The sequence below is a fragment of the Hemiscyllium ocellatum genome, chromosome 31 (genome assembly GCF_020745735.1).
Source record: "Hemiscyllium ocellatum isolate sHemOce1 chromosome 31, sHemOce1.pat.X.cur, whole genome shotgun sequence".
In the NCBI taxonomy this organism is placed as follows: Eukaryota; Metazoa; Chordata; class Chondrichthyes; order Orectolobiformes; family Hemiscylliidae; genus Hemiscyllium; species Hemiscyllium ocellatum.
Genome location: NC_083431.1, coordinates 51,327,434 through 51,342,819, shown reverse-complemented (window position 1 = coordinate 51,342,819; position 15,386 = coordinate 51,327,434). Strand labels below are relative to the sequence as shown.

General features: G+C 45.8%; 1 protein-coding gene across 1 annotated transcript in view; it reads right to left on the bottom strand.

Moving 5' to 3' along the window:
• Positions 1 to 15,386, bottom strand: part of p2rx1 (purinergic receptor P2X, ligand-gated ion channel, 1) — a 103,344-nt gene that overhangs the window by 15,724 nt on the left and 72,234 nt on the right. Inside the window, exons 5-8 of the mRNA XM_060848080.1 lie at positions 13,993 to 14,089; positions 10,378 to 10,458; positions 10,146 to 10,287; positions 9,284 to 9,420 (exon numbers count right to left, since the gene is read on the bottom strand). Coding sequence (XP_060704063.1) covers positions 9,284 to 9,420; positions 10,146 to 10,287; positions 10,378 to 10,458; positions 13,993 to 14,089 — 457 coding nt within the window. The remainder of the gene's footprint in view (positions 1 to 9,283; positions 9,421 to 10,145; positions 10,288 to 10,377; positions 10,459 to 13,992; positions 14,090 to 15,386) is intronic.

Here is a 15,386-nt window from a genome sequence, read left to right as displayed (position 1 = left end):
GTCCCACTGAGACAGGAAAGGAAGGGTAAGGTGAAGGAGCCTTGGATGACAAGGGAAGAGGAGCTTCTCATCAAGAGGAAGAAGGAAGCTTACTTAACGATGAGGAAACAAGGCTCTGGCACAGCTTTAGAGGGTTACAGGGTAGCTAGGAAAAAACTCAAAAATGGACTGAGGAGAGCTAGGAGGGGGCATGAAAAGGTCTTGGCAGGAAGGATTATGGAAAACACTTACATGAGGAATAAGAGAATGATCAGAGAGAGGGTAGGGCCAATCAGGGATAGTGGAGGAAACTTGTACCTGGAGTCTGAAGAGGTAGGGGAAGCCCTAAATGAGTTTTCTGCTTCAGTATTCACGAGAGAGAGAGAGGGATCATTGTTGATAGTGAGAACACTGTGGACCAGGTTAATAGGCTTGAACAGATTGATATTAAGGAAGTGGATGTGCTGGAAATTCTGAGAAGCATCAAGATAGATAATTCCCCAGGTCCGGACCAGATATATCCAAAGTTACTATGGGAAGCTTGCTGCACCTCTGGCAATGATCTTTGCATCCTCAGTCTGGTTGGAGGGAGGTGGATGTTGTTCTGCTGTTCAAGAAAGGGAATAGGGAAATCCTGGGGAATTACAGACCAGTCAGTCTTACGTCAGTGGTAAGCAAGGTACTGGAAAGGATTCTGAGAGACAGGATTTATGGTTATTTGGAAAAACATAGTTTGATTAAAGATAGTCAGTATGGCTTTGTGAGGGGCAGGTCATGCCTCACAAACCTTATTAAGTTCTTTGAGAATGTGACGAGATGAGTTGATGAAGGTTGAGCAGTGGACGTGGTGTATATGGATTTCAGCAAGGCATTTGATTAGGTTCCCCACGGTAGGCCTATTCAGAAAGTTAGGAGGTATGGGATACAGGGAAATTTGGTTGACTGGATATGGAATTGGCTGGCCAAAAGATGATGGTGAGTGGTTGTGGATGGAAAGTATTCTGCCTGGAGTTCGGTGACCAATGGTGTTCTACAGGGATCTGTTCTTGTGCCTCTGCTCTTTGTAGTTTTTATAAATGACTTGGAAGAGGAAGGGAAAGGGTGGGTTAGTGAGTTTGCTGATGACACAAAGGTCAGTGATGCTGTAGATAGTGTCAAGGGCTGTTGCTGGCTACAACAAGATATTGACAGGATGCAGGGCTGGGCTGAGAAGTGGCAGATGGGGTTCAACCTGGATAAATGTGAAGGGATTCATTTTGGAAGGTCGAATTTGAATGCTGAATACAGGGTTAAAGACAGGATTCTTGGCAGTGTGGAGAACAGTGGGATCTTGAGGTCCACGTACATAGATGCCTCAAGGTTGCCACTCAAATTGATAGGGTTGTAAAGAAGGCTTATGGTGTTTTAGCTTTCATTAACAGGAGGATAGAGTTTAAGGGCCAGGAGGTTTTGCTGCAGTTCTATAAAACCCTGGTTAGACCACACTTGGAATACTGTGTCTAATTCTGGTCACCTCATTATAGGAAGGATGCAGATGCTTTAGAGAGGATGCAGAGGAGATTTACCAGGATGCTGCCTGGATTGGAGGGCATGCCTTATGAAGAGAGGTTGAGGGAGCCAGGACTTTTCTCATTGGAGTGAAGGAAGGAAGAGAGGTGACTTGTTAGAGGTGTACAAGGTAATGAGAGGCATAGACAGAGCAGATAGCCAGAGAGTTTCCCTGGGGCAGAAATGGCTGTCACGAGGGGTCATAACTTTAAGGTGATTTGAAGAAGGTATAGGGGAGATATCAGAGATGGGTTCTTTATGCAGAGAGTGGTGAGTGCGTGGAATGCACTGCCAGCGGTGGTAGTCGAATCAGAGACATTAGGGACATTTAAGCAACTGCTGGACAAATACATGAACGGCAGTAAATTGAGGGATGTGTAGGTTATGTTGATCTTAGATTAAATACTTGGCATAACATCGTGGGCCAAAGGGCCTGTACTGTACTGTATGGTTCTATGTTCAATGTTCTATTCTTGCGGAGTTGTGGTGGTCACCCATTCTCTTCCTGGCTGAGCGTCCCTAGCCTGCAATGTGACCACCTCTCTGATTGTGTTATGTACATAACCCTCCACTTTGTGATGTGCCCGTGACTCCAATGTCCACTAGAACTGCAGCAAAACCTCCTGCCCCTTAAACTCAATCCCTGTTAATGAAAGCTAAAACACCATAAGCCACCTTAACAACCCTATCAACTTGAGTGGCAACTTTGAGGCATCTATGTACGTGGACCTCAAGATCCCACTGTTCTCCACACAGCCAAGAATCCTGTCTTTAACCCTGTATTCAGCATTCAAATTCAATCTTCCAAAATGAATCGCTTCACATTTATCCAGGTTGAACTCCATCTGCCACTTCTCAGCCCAGCTCTGCATCCTGTCAATATCTTGTTGTAGCCAGCAATAGCCCTTGACACTATCTACACTTGATCTCTGAAACTTGGAGCTCAATTATCTGCAGCTGGTAGTATTTCTTGCATATGTAGGTGAATATTCAGTGATGTCTATGATTCCCTACACATTATAGTATCTTCATCCAAGTCATTAATATAAATTATAAAAAACACTGATCTCTGTGACCCATCACTCGTTACATCTTTCCAACCAGAAACAAAGCTCATTTATACCTACTCTCCATTTTCCCATTAGCTCGTCAATCTTCTATTCATACTAGTATGTTAGCTCCAACACCATGAGCCTTCATTTTCCCTGGATGTAGCACCTTTTCAAATGCTGTCTGGAAATCTAAGTGCAATACATCTACAGGTCAGCGGCATGGTGGCACAGTGGTTAGCACTGCTGCCTCACAGCGCCTGAGACCCGGGTTCAATTCCCGACTCAGGCGACTGACTGTGTGGAGTTTGCACGTTCTCCCCGTGTCTGCGTGGGTTTCCTCCGGGTGCTCCGGTTTCCTCCCACAGTCCAAAGATGTGCGGGTCAGGTGAATTGGCCATGCTAAATTGTCCATAGTGTTAGGTAAGGGGTAAATGTAGGGGTATGGGTGGGTTGCGCTTCGGCGGGTCGGTGTGGACTTGTTGGGCTGAAGGGCCTGTTTCAACACTGTAAGTAATCTAAAGGTCCCCCCTTCAACAACAGCACATGGTACTTTTTCAGAGAGTAGGCATACATGAACTTTATGCCACAGAGATCATTGCTGAGGGACTCAACTTTTTACAATTTATATAAATGACTTGGAGAAAGAATAACTAGAAAGAGAATAGGACCCTTCAAGGACTAAAGTGGACATGTATGTATCGAACCGTAGGAGATGTGAGGTCACCGATGAATATTTCTCCTTGGTGTTTACCGTGGAGAAAGACATGAATACTTGGGAACTTGGGGAAGTTAATGATGTTATCTTGGGGACAGTCCATCTCACAGCAGAGGTGGTGGTGTTGGATGTATTAGAATGTATGAAGGTGGATAAATCTCCTGGTCCTGACCAGATATATCCAAGAACCCTGCAAGAGGCTAGGGAAGAAATTGTGAGGGCCCAGGCTGATATTTTTGCATCATCGTTAGCCATAGGTGAGACCTTGGATGACTGGAGGGTAGCGAATGTTGTGCCCTTGTTCAAGAAGGGCTGCAAAGGAAAGCCTGGGAACTGTAGACCAGTGAGCTTCACACCTGTGGTGGGTAAGTTACTCAAGAAGATTCTGAGAGACAAGATATACATGCGTTTGGAAAGAGTGGGTTTGATTAAGAGTAGCCAGCATGGCTATGAGAATGGGAGATCATGCCTCACAAATTTGTTAAGAGTTCTTTGATGAGGTGACCAGGAAGGTTGATGAGGACAAGGTGATAGGACAAAGAACATTTACAGTCCAGGAACAGGCCCTTTGGCCCTCCAAGCCTGAGCTGATCCAAATCCACTGTCTAAACCTGTCGGTCAATTCCTAAGCATCTGTATCCCTCTGCTCCCCACCTGCTCATGCATCTGTCCAGACGCATCTTAAATGAATCTACCATGCCTGCCTCTACCACCTCTGCTGGCAACGCGTTCCAGACGCCCACCACCCTCTGTGTGAAGTACTTACCGTGAGTATTCCCCTTAAACTTTTCACCTCTCACCTTGAAAGCGTGACCTCTCGTTATTGAATCCTTCACCCTGGGAAAAAGCTTGTCTCTGTCCACCCTGTCTATACCCTGCCTGATTTTGTAAACCTCAATCAGGTCCCCCCTCAATCTCCTTTTTTCTAATGAAAATAAACCTAACCTATCCTCTCTTCATAGCTAGCACCTTCCATACCAGGCAACATCCTCATAAACCTTCTTCGCACTCTTTCCAAAGCGTCCACATCCTTTTGGTAATGTGGTAACCAGAACTGTACACCGTATTCTAAATGCGGCCGAACCAATGTCTTGTACAATGTTAACATGTCTTGCCAGCTCTTATACCCCATACCCCGTTCAATGAAGGCAAGCATACTATATGCCTTCTTGACCACTCTATCCACCTGTTCAGCAACCTTCAGGGTACAATGGACCTGCGCTCTGCCCATCAACTTTTCCCAAGGCTCTTCCAATTACAGTATAAAGAGGAACCTTGATTATCCGAACGTGATAGGTGGGCAGTATTTCGTTTGGATAATTGATTATTGGGTTAATTGATTTCCTCTGGGGTTCGGAGGTTTCTGTGAAGTTTGTTCCCCGTTAGTCACTGCACATGAGAACCCACCCCACCCCCCCCGTCTGCTCCCACTGCCTGCCCACCTCCAACCCCCAATCACATCCACTCCCACACCGCCCCCCTGCCCATCCCCCAGCTGCCCTAAGCCCCATGATCCAACCCCCGATTCCTGCCCGATTCCAACCCCGTTTCCCCTATCCTGCACCCTCCCTTCCTCTTCCCTCCCACCATCCGACCCCTGTCCGATCCGCCACACATCCGCAATCCCCCCCACCCAGGACTGTTCTCAGCAGCATTGCAGTGAGCCGAGTTTGTTTTTAATCATTGTACCTGTAAACAACAGATGCAATCAGGGATGAATCAGCTCTCTGACGTAATGTTTCTATCAGGACCTTGTGATCCCCTTCAGAGAATCCGATATTCGGACAATCAAGGTTCCTCTACAGTTGGCTTTAGAATTAGACTTCCCAAAATGAATCTCCTCACATTTGCCTGGATTGAACTCCATCTGCCACTTCTCCACCCAGCTCTCCAGTCTATCTATATTCTCCTGTATTCTCTGACAGTCCCTTATGCTTTCTCTACTCCACCAATCTTTGTGTCATCTGCAAACTTGCTGATCATACCAACAGTGCCCTCTTCCAGATCATTTATGTATATTACAAACAACAGTGGCCCCAACACTGCCCCCTGTGGAACACCACTGGTCACCTTTCTCCATTTCGAGAAACTCCCTTCAACTACTACTCCCTGTCTCCTGTTGCCCAACCAGTTCTTTATCCACCTGCTAGAACACCATGTGACTTCACTTTCTCTATTAGTCTACAATGGGGAACCTTATCAAAGGCCTTACTGAAGTCCATGTATATGACACCAACAGCCCTTCCTTCATCTATCAACTTGGTCACTTCCTCAAAGATCTCTATTAAGTTGGTAAGGCACGATCTCCCCCGCACAAAATCTGTTGCCTATCACTGATAAGCCCATTGTTTTCCAAATATAAATAGATTTTATCCTCAGTACCCTCTCCACAACTTCCCCACCACTGACGTCAGGCTCACTGGTCTGTAGTTACCTGGAATATCCCAACTACCCTTCTAGTACAGGGGGACGACATGAGTAACCCTCCAGTCCTCCGGCACCTCACCTGTGTTTAAGGTTACAACAAAGATATTTGTTAGGGCCCCACTATTTCCTCTCTCGCTTCCCTCAGCAACCGGGGATAGATCCCATCCTGTCCTGGGGACTTGTCCACCTTAATCTCCTTTAGCCTACCCAACACATCTTCCCTCCTTATGTCAATGTGATCCAGAGTAAACAAACTTCTATCTCTAATCTCAACATTCATCATGTCCCTCTCCTCAGTGAGCACTGATGCAAAGTAATCATTCAGAATCTCACCCATTCTCTCAGGTTCGACACACAGCCTTCCTTCATTATCCTTTAGTGGACCAATCCTTTATCTAGTTACCCTCTTGCTTCTTATTTTTAATGAGTAAAAGGCCTTGGGATTCTCCTTAATTCTGCTCGCTGAAGTTATTTCATGACCCCTTTTAGCCCACTTGATCCCTTGTTTAAGACTTGTCCTACTCTCCCGATATTCCTCCAGGGGCTGTTCTGTTCTTAGCTGCCTGGACCTTATGTATGCTTCCCTTTTCCTCTTGGCTAGTTGCACGATTTCTCCTGTCATCCACAGTTCATGAATCTTGCCTTTCCTATCCCTTGTTTAGAACGAGACATGCCTATCCTGCACTATCTTTAACCTATCTTTGAAAGCCTCCCACATATCAAATGTGGACTTCCATTCAGATAGCTGTGTCCAATTCACATTTCCCAGCTCCTGCCGAATTGTGATATAATTGGCCTTGACCCAGTTTAGCACTCTTCCCTTAGGACCACTCTCATCTTTGTCCACGAGTATTCTAAAACTTGCAGAATTGTGGTCACTGTTCCCAATGAAATCCCCCACTGCAACTTCTACCACCTGGCCTGGCTTATTTCCCAACACTAGGTCCAATATGGCCCCTTCCCTTGTGATAGATATAGTCTATATAGATTTCAGAAAGGCCTTTGATATGTTTCCACATGGTAGGCTGCTCTGGAAGGTTAGATCCCATGGAATCTAGGGGGAGCTGGCAAATGGATACACAATTGGCTTGATGGTAGGAAGCAGAGGGTAATAGTGGAAGGATGCTTGTCGGACTGGAGGCCTGTGACTAGTGGAGTGCCTCAGGGATCGGTGCTGGGCCACTGCTGTCTGGATGAGAATGTGCAAGGCATGATTAGTAAGTTTGCAGTAAAATAGGCAGTATCCCGGACAGTGAGGGCGGTTATCAGAAATTGCAGCAGGACATTGATCAGCTGGGGAAATGGGCTGAGAAATGGCAAATGGAGTTTAACATAGATAAGTATGAGGTCTTGCATTTTGGAAAGTCAATTCAAGGTAGAAGTTTCATGGTGAATGTTAGGTCTGAGGGAGTGTAGTGGAACAAAGGGACCTTGAAGTTCAGGTACATGGTTCTCTGAAAGTGGAGTCCCAGGTAGACAGGGCAGTGAAGAAGGCTTTTGGCACACTGGCCTTCATCAGTCAGGACATTTATATTGGGAAATTGGAATGTTATGTTGTAATTGTACAGGGCATTGGTGAGACCGCAGTTGGCGTATTGTGTTCAGCTTTGGCCATCTTGCTACAGGAAGGATGTTATTAAATTGGAAAGAGTGCAGGAGAAATTTACCAGGATGTTGCCAGGACTCAAGGATCTGAGTTATAGGGAGAGGTTGGACAAGCTAGGACCTTTTTCTTTAGAGCATGGGAGACTGAGGGGGGACCTTATAGAGGTGTATAAGATCATGAGAGGTGTGGATAGAGTGAATGCACTCAGTCTTTTTGGAGAATTGAGGACTAGAGGGAATCCATTTAAGGTTCAAAGGGAAAGAATAAAAAGGAACCTGAGGGGCAACTTTTTGACACAGAGGATGGCACACATATGGCATGAGCTGCCAGTGGAAGTGGTTGAGGTGGGTACATTAACAACATTTAAAAGGCATTTGGACAAAGTTTGGGAGAAGATTTGTAACTCGGGTGCTCATTGTTGTGGATCTGTTTGCCGAGCTGGGAATTTGTGTTGCAGACATTTCATCCCCTGTCTAGGTGACACCCTCAGTGCTTGGGAGCCTCCTGTAAAGCGCTTCTGTGATCATTCCTCCGGCATTTATAGTGGCTTGCATCTGCTGCTTCCAGTTGTCAGTTCCAGCTGTCCGCTGCAGTGGCCGGTATATTGGGTCCAGGTCGATGTGCTTATTGATTGCATCTGTGGATAAGTGCCACGCCTCTAGGAATTCCCTGGCTGTTCTCTGTTTGGCTTGCCCTATAATAGTAGTGTTGTCCCAGTCGAACTCATGTTGCTTGTCATCTGCGTGTGTAGCTACTAAGGATAGCTGGTCGTGTCGTTTCGTGGACTAGGACTCATAATAGCACACAAACCAACAGCCACTCTCAGACAATAACTCACCCCCAGGACAAAGGACCTGATACCCAGCATGAGCAAAACCAATGTAGTGTACAAAATCCCATGCAAGGACTGCACAAAATACTACATAGGGCAAACTGGAAGACAGTTAACGATCCGCATCCATGAACACCAACTAGCCACGAAACGACACGACCAGCCATCCTTAGTAGCCTCACACGCAGATGACAAGCAACATGAGTTTGACTGGGACAACACTACTATTATAGGATAAGCCAAACAGAGAACAGCCAGGGAATTCCTGGAGGCGTGGCACTCATCCACAGATTCAATCAATAAGCACATCGAACTGGATCCAATATACCGGCCACTGCAGCGGACAGCTGGAACTGACAACCAGAAGCAGCAGACGCAAGCCACTATAAATGCCGGAGGAAAGATCACAGAAGCGCTTCACAGGAGGCTCCCAAGCACTGAGGATGTCACCGAGACAGGGGATGAAATGTCTGCAACACAAATTCCCAGCTCGGTGAACAGAACCACAACAGGCATTTGGACAAATACATGGAGAGGAAAGGTTTCGAAGGATATGGGATTAGTGTGGGTAGACATTTTGGTCGGCATGGAGCAGTTGGGCTGAAAGGCCCATCTGCCTGCTGTAGGAGTCTCTAAATAAATAACTCCTATAAATTGATTAAACAGACCTTCCCTTACACAAAACCATTCTGCCTGATTATCTTCAATTTTTCGAATTGGTTTGTCAGAAAATGTTTAATAATAGCTTCAAACATTTTCTCAACAACTGATTTAAAACTTCTAGCTTCCGGCTTTCTGTCCCTCTCTCTCCCTTTTGGAATAAAAGTCTTGCATTTGTTATCTTCCAATCCAATGGAACCTTTCCTGAATCTCAGACCAATGCAATAACTATCTCACTAACCACTTATTTTAAAACCCAAGAATATATCTGGCAGAGTTGACCACCCCTTGCTGTTAAGTAGTCCTTCTCACGTTTCCACAACTAAGATTAACCCAGTTATGTGGGATCCAAAAGACACAATCTGATATAACGTGTCACTGCGCCAACAGACGGTATTACCGAAGAAAACCCTGCATTCCTTCATGAAACACTCAATTTCCAGTTCTGGCTGCGAGACTCTTACCTGAAGTTAAATCCCGCTGATACTTGCTCCTTGCCCATTCCCCCATAAAGCTGATGGAAGCTGTATGTGGGCGTACAGTGTTTCTCTGACCAATCCAGGTCACAGTTCCAGTCTATCAGAATCCCGATCATACCGCCCTTCAACAGGACAAGACACAGAAACACACACTGTGACCAGAACCACACCATCAGACCTTTTAAACACATTATTCCATGGATTGTGCGTGTTGTTGACTTGTCCAATAATTACTGCCCAACCGAAGCTGCCCTTGGCATCTGGTTGAAGTCTGCAAAATCACAAGAGGCAGCGTAGATGGGGAGTAACTGCACCCTCTCATAAAAAGTTTCAGAACACAGGGGCTCAGATACAAGATAATATGCAAAAGAAGGAAATGTGGCTTGAGGAAAATCTTCTCCCCACAATGAATAGTTCGGGTCTGGGATGCACTGCCTTGAAATCTGGTGGAGGCAGGTTCAATTGAAGCAATCAAGAGGATTTTAGATAATCACTTAAGTAGAAACCATCTTCAGGGTAATGGGGAAAAGGTCACAACTCAGAGCTAAGTCATTATGCCCGTTCAGGGAGCCCTGTTCAGACACGATGGGCTGAAGTGCCTGTAATAATTCTGCGAGTCTGGTGGTGAGCTGCCATCCTGAATTGCTGCAGTATATTGGATGCAGTTAAGCCCATTGCACTGTCAGGGAGTGAACTCCAGGATTTAGCATTACAGAATGTGTGTCTATCATCCTTAAATGATGCGGTGTCGGTCATGTTAAATTGAGCGAGCTACAGTTGCTATCTGCTAGTTACAGTGGCATTGATTAATTAGAGGCAAATGCTCCTTGTGCAAGTCTACATTTACCTTATAGGCCAAGGCAGAGAAATTCTCTTGAAGTTCTTCAACAATGTATCCCAAACGGAACACAGGACATAGAGGGTCATGGACCTTATGGTAGGTGCAATTTTTCAGAGTTGCTTTGGTTACTGATTCCACTATATTCCGCCTAGAAAACACGGCTTTTGATAAAGTTAAAGAGAAAATGCATTTTTATTTTAACAACAAAGATTAAAACAAAACACATTCCCAGACATACCTTGAAACACCAAAGGCCGTAAAAGTGATTGCATTCTTGATAAAAATGGTGAAGTTTTCTGCAGCCATCAACAATGGTGGGCTGAGGAGAGGATGGGAGAAGATGCCTGCATTAGTATAGCAGATAAACTGTCTCGTGGATAAACTAATGAAAGGCATGGGGGGTCATTTTGACCTTGGGTTGTATGTAAAATGAGTGATATCACATCTCAGGGCTTGCAGTTTCATTGAGTTTATCAGCAATGCATTGTGGACACTGCCTGATCTACAGTATTAGTCATATTTTAAACTCCCTGCATCTGTGTTCTCAAATTATCACTGACGCGATTTACCACAAAGCAATACAAGTTGTGCAGAGATTTTTCATATTCATGAAAATGACAGTGAGGGAAAACTATGAGGCCTGCTCCACACGAGAGGTGGGTGGGGTGATATTATCACTGACACCAAAACAGAAATTGCTGGAAAAGCACGGCAGGTCAGGCAGCATCCGAGGAGCAGGAAAATCAGGATGAAGGGCTTTTGCCTGAAACATCAATTTTCCTGCTCCTTGGATTTCCAGCACCACTCTAATCTTGACTCGGATGTCCAGCATCTGCAGTAACCATTTTCGCCTTATCACTGGATTGTTAATCCAGAGACCCAACATTGCAGATGATGGAATTTGAATTCAGTAACAAAAGAAAATCTGGAATTAAGAGTTTAATGACCACTATGAAATCATTGTTGATTGTTTGAAAATCCCATCACTTGTGTCCTTTAAAGAAGGAAACTGCCATCCTTACCTGATTTGGCCTACATGTGACTCCAGACCCACAGCAATTAGATTAGATTACTTACAGTGTGGAAACAGGCCCTTCGGCCCAACAAGTCCACACCAACCCGCCACCCACCCCTACATTTACCCACTGTGGGCAATTTAGCATGGCCAATTCACCTGACCTGCACATCTTTGGATTGTGGGAGGAAACCGGAGCACCCGGAGGAAACCCACGCAGACACGGGGAAGAACGTGCAAACTCCACACAGTCAGTCGCCTGAGGCGGGAATTGAACCCGGGTCTCTGGCACTGTGAGGCAGCAGTGCTAACCACCGCGCCGCCCACAATGTGACTGACTCTCAACTGTCCCTCTGGTCAATGTATGCTGGTCTAGCCAGAGATGGCTGTAGCCCATCAATGAATAAAGGAAAACACGCAGAAAGGGCTGGAGGGGAAATTCTACACTTACAGCCAAAGTAGCTGGGGAAACAGCCACCAATGGGGAACCACTTTACATTGGGAATGCTTGAGAGGCAGGAGAGAGGGTGAAATTGTTTCCACTGGAGACTAGATCAGGAAGGAGGGAGTAAAGCTGAAACATAATGGGCAAAATGTGTGTTGATGACTCTTCCAAAGAGCCAGCAGAGGCATGATGGATCAAATGGCCTCCTTCTGTTTTACATTATTATATAGTGGCTCATCAGAAGGTGCATTCCTGTTGGCTGTGTGATTCCATCTTCCTGGCCTGTAGCAGGAGCCAGTTTGTCACACAGACCACCACAAACGTGGAGGCACATTCTGGCTGTGAATCTGAGCTGAATTCATGAAGATTAGGCAGATCGTTTTATTTTGCAGGGAGTCTGATTAGAGCAGTGATAGCAACGTGGATATCCCAGATCTACCCAAACTGCCACAAGCCTGTGAGGACCCCAAGCGGAGGATGTAACAACCCACAGATCTCAGCATGAGCGAGCCTGATCCCTACTTAAAGGCCAGGCTGGTGGGTCACACGCCAGGACCAGAGACCCATCTCTCTTCAACACCATAGCCACAGTGAATCTGTAATTGGTATGAATCAATACTGACAATCTCACCCTCTTAAAACAATGCAGATGCTATAATTCAACAGCAGAAACTGAGACACACTTAGCCGGACTGTCAGATAGTGTTTCAGATGTATACTGTACCTCCCGCACGTAAGTGAGCATGAGTGTATGTGTGGGTGTATATGTGTCTGAGTACATGTGCATGAATGTGCATGTGATTGTATGTGACTGTGTGCATGGGTTGGTATGTGTCTGTGACAATGTACCAGTGTGTGGCTCAGAATAAATATGTGTGTCCATTTGTGTGCATGAGTGGTGTGAGTGTCTGTGTGGGTATGTCTATTTGTGTAAGTGAGCACGTGTGTGAAAAAATGTTGGTTTTGCCTCTTTTGTGAAATGTGCGGATCGTGATCAGACTGGGTAAGGACCTCCCCAAATGAATATGCATGAACCAGGTGGTTTTTATGATAATCGATGGTAGTTGTCATGGTCTGAATCACCAAGATTGGCTTTATGTTTCAGATATATTAATCAAATTCAAATTCCAACAGCTACGATGTTGGGATTTGAATATGTGCGTGTGCATGTGTGTGCATATGTGTGTGTGTGTGTGTATGCGCATATGTCTGTGTGTTAGTGTGTGGGTGTGCATGTGTGTGAGTGCATGTGTGTGTATATTTGTGTGTGGGGGGGTGGGTGGGTGGGCTGGGTGTATGTCAGTGCATTTATGTGTGTGTGTGCATGTGAGTGCATGTACATTTATGTGAAAAAGGTGTCTTTGTCTCTGTGTGTATTGGCTGTTGTTGGGAATATGTGAATGTGACTTTTCCATGTTCTTTATTTCTTTTCCCTTTGTGAATTGTTTCTGTGTAATTTCCTCCAGTGCCCAGCTAACACTGTGTAGCTGCCCGCTCACTCACTATCTGACTTGCTGACTATGTCCAAGGTACTCAGAAGGTACTTTCCAGAAGCTTGGCTCTCAGTGCTAATCCTTTAAACATTTAGTGATAAAGCGGGGCTCTGGCTGGTCTATCAATAGAATCGGGACCCACCCCAAACATTCCCCGTTTCCTCAGGGAAAGGGGCAGCTCTGGCCTCTGGATTGTCTGTGACCTTTAGCTGCCAGCTGTCTCTCAGAGTACCGCAGCAGCACAGACACCAAATACCTCTCCTCCCATTGATCTCCTTATACCACAAGCACCGGTGATGGAGAGAGGGGAGGGACAGCACAGACTGCTCTCCAATGCTTTAATCAGTTTTTTACTCTTTGCAGAATGTGGGCATCACTGGCCACAGGCCAACCTTTGTAACCCAGCCCTAACTGTGTTGGAGAAGGTGGTGGTGAGCTGCCTTCTTGACTCATTGCAGTTTTGGGGTGTAGGACCCACAATGCTGTTGGAGAGGCAGTTCCTAGACTCGGACCCAGTTACACTGAAGGAACGGTGATATGTTTCCAAGCCTGGAGGGGAACTTGCAAGTGGTGGCGTTCCCATGAATCAGCTGCCCTTCTCTGTCTAGATGAAAGTGGTCACAGGTTTGTAAAGTGTTGTCTGAGGAGCCTTGTTGAGTTGCTGCAGTCCAGTGTAGATGGTGGACACTGCTGCCTGTCAGTGATGGAGGGAGGGAGTGGCTAAACTGTCTGAACACTGGATCAAGAGCTTTCCCATTTTGTGCGGTTTCTTTGTCTTAAATTCCTTTGGCACTTTATAAACAGGAAGGAACTGGTTTAGATTTAGAGAACCATGTACATTGGTCTCTCTCACAAACAACACAAAGGTTGCTAGGCGTGGAGTCAGATAAGAATCCTTACTTTGAAACAACGCTGTCATCTTCGACCGGGCACCATCCAAAGATTTCACACGTCTTGCTCCCTTCACTGTTGTTTTGACATTTCCCACTCATTATGCCTGGCAAGAGCAAAAATTCCAGCAAGTTCAGGCAAAGTGTTTACATGACATCCTTATCATTTCCCATTTAACTATTCCCATTTAACCCTCAGTAACGCTTAGTTTTCTCTTATAGAGTCATGGAGTTATAGAGTCATGGAGTTACATAAAATAGACTCTTCGGCCCAACCCGTCCATGCTGACCAGATTTTGAAAACTGAACAAGTCCCCTTTGCCTGTGTTTGGCTCAGAACTATCTCAATGTTTCCTATCTACTTCCTTGAATTTGAAATGTTGTAATTGTACCATGCGTCTGTCACTTCCTCTGGCAGCTCATTCCATACACTCACCTCCCTCTGTGTGAAAAGGTTCACGCTCAAGTCCCTTTTAAATTTTTACCCTCTCACCTTAAACTTGTGTCTTCAAGTTTTGAACTAATCTACCCTGGGGAAAAGACCTTGGATATCCACCCCATCTGTGCTCCGCATGATTTTATAAACCTCTATAAGGTCACCCTTCAGTCTCATATGCTCCATAGAAAAACATAGTCTCAACCTATCCAGTCTCTCCTTATAACCCAAACCATCCAGATTTGGAAACATCCTTTTTTTGCACCCTTTCCAGTTTAATAATATCCTGCTTATAGTAGGACAACCAGAATTGGAAGCAGTACACCAAATATGACCCTACCAATATATCGTACAGCGAGAACATGATGTTCTAACTCCTACACTCAATGCTCTGACTGATGAAGGCAAGCATGTCAAATAACTTCTTCACTACCTGGTCTACCTGTGATGCCACTTTCAATTATGTGCCTGCACCCCTAGGTTTCTCTGTTTGACAAGATTCCCCAGGGAATCTTACTTCCCCAGGGAATCCTACTTGCAGAACATTTCAGAGAACACCTCTGGGACACCCGTACCAACCAACCCAACCACCCCGTGGCTCAACACTTTAACTCTCCATTCCACTCCACCAAGGACATACAGGTCCTTGGACTCCTCCATTGCGAGACCATAGCAACACGATGATTGGAGGAAGAGTGCCTCATCTTCCGCCTGGGAACCCTCCAACCACAAGGGATGAACTCAGATTTCTCCAGTTTCCTCATTTCCCCTCCCCCCACCTTGTCTCAGTCGAATCCCTCGAACTCAGCACTGCCTTCCTAACCTGCAATCTTCTTCCTGACCTCTCCGCCCCCAACCCCACTCCGGCCTATCACCCTCACCTTGACCTCCTTCCACCTATTGCATTTCCAATGCCCCTCCCCCAAGTCCCTCCTCCCTATCTTTTATCTTAGCCTGCTGGACACACT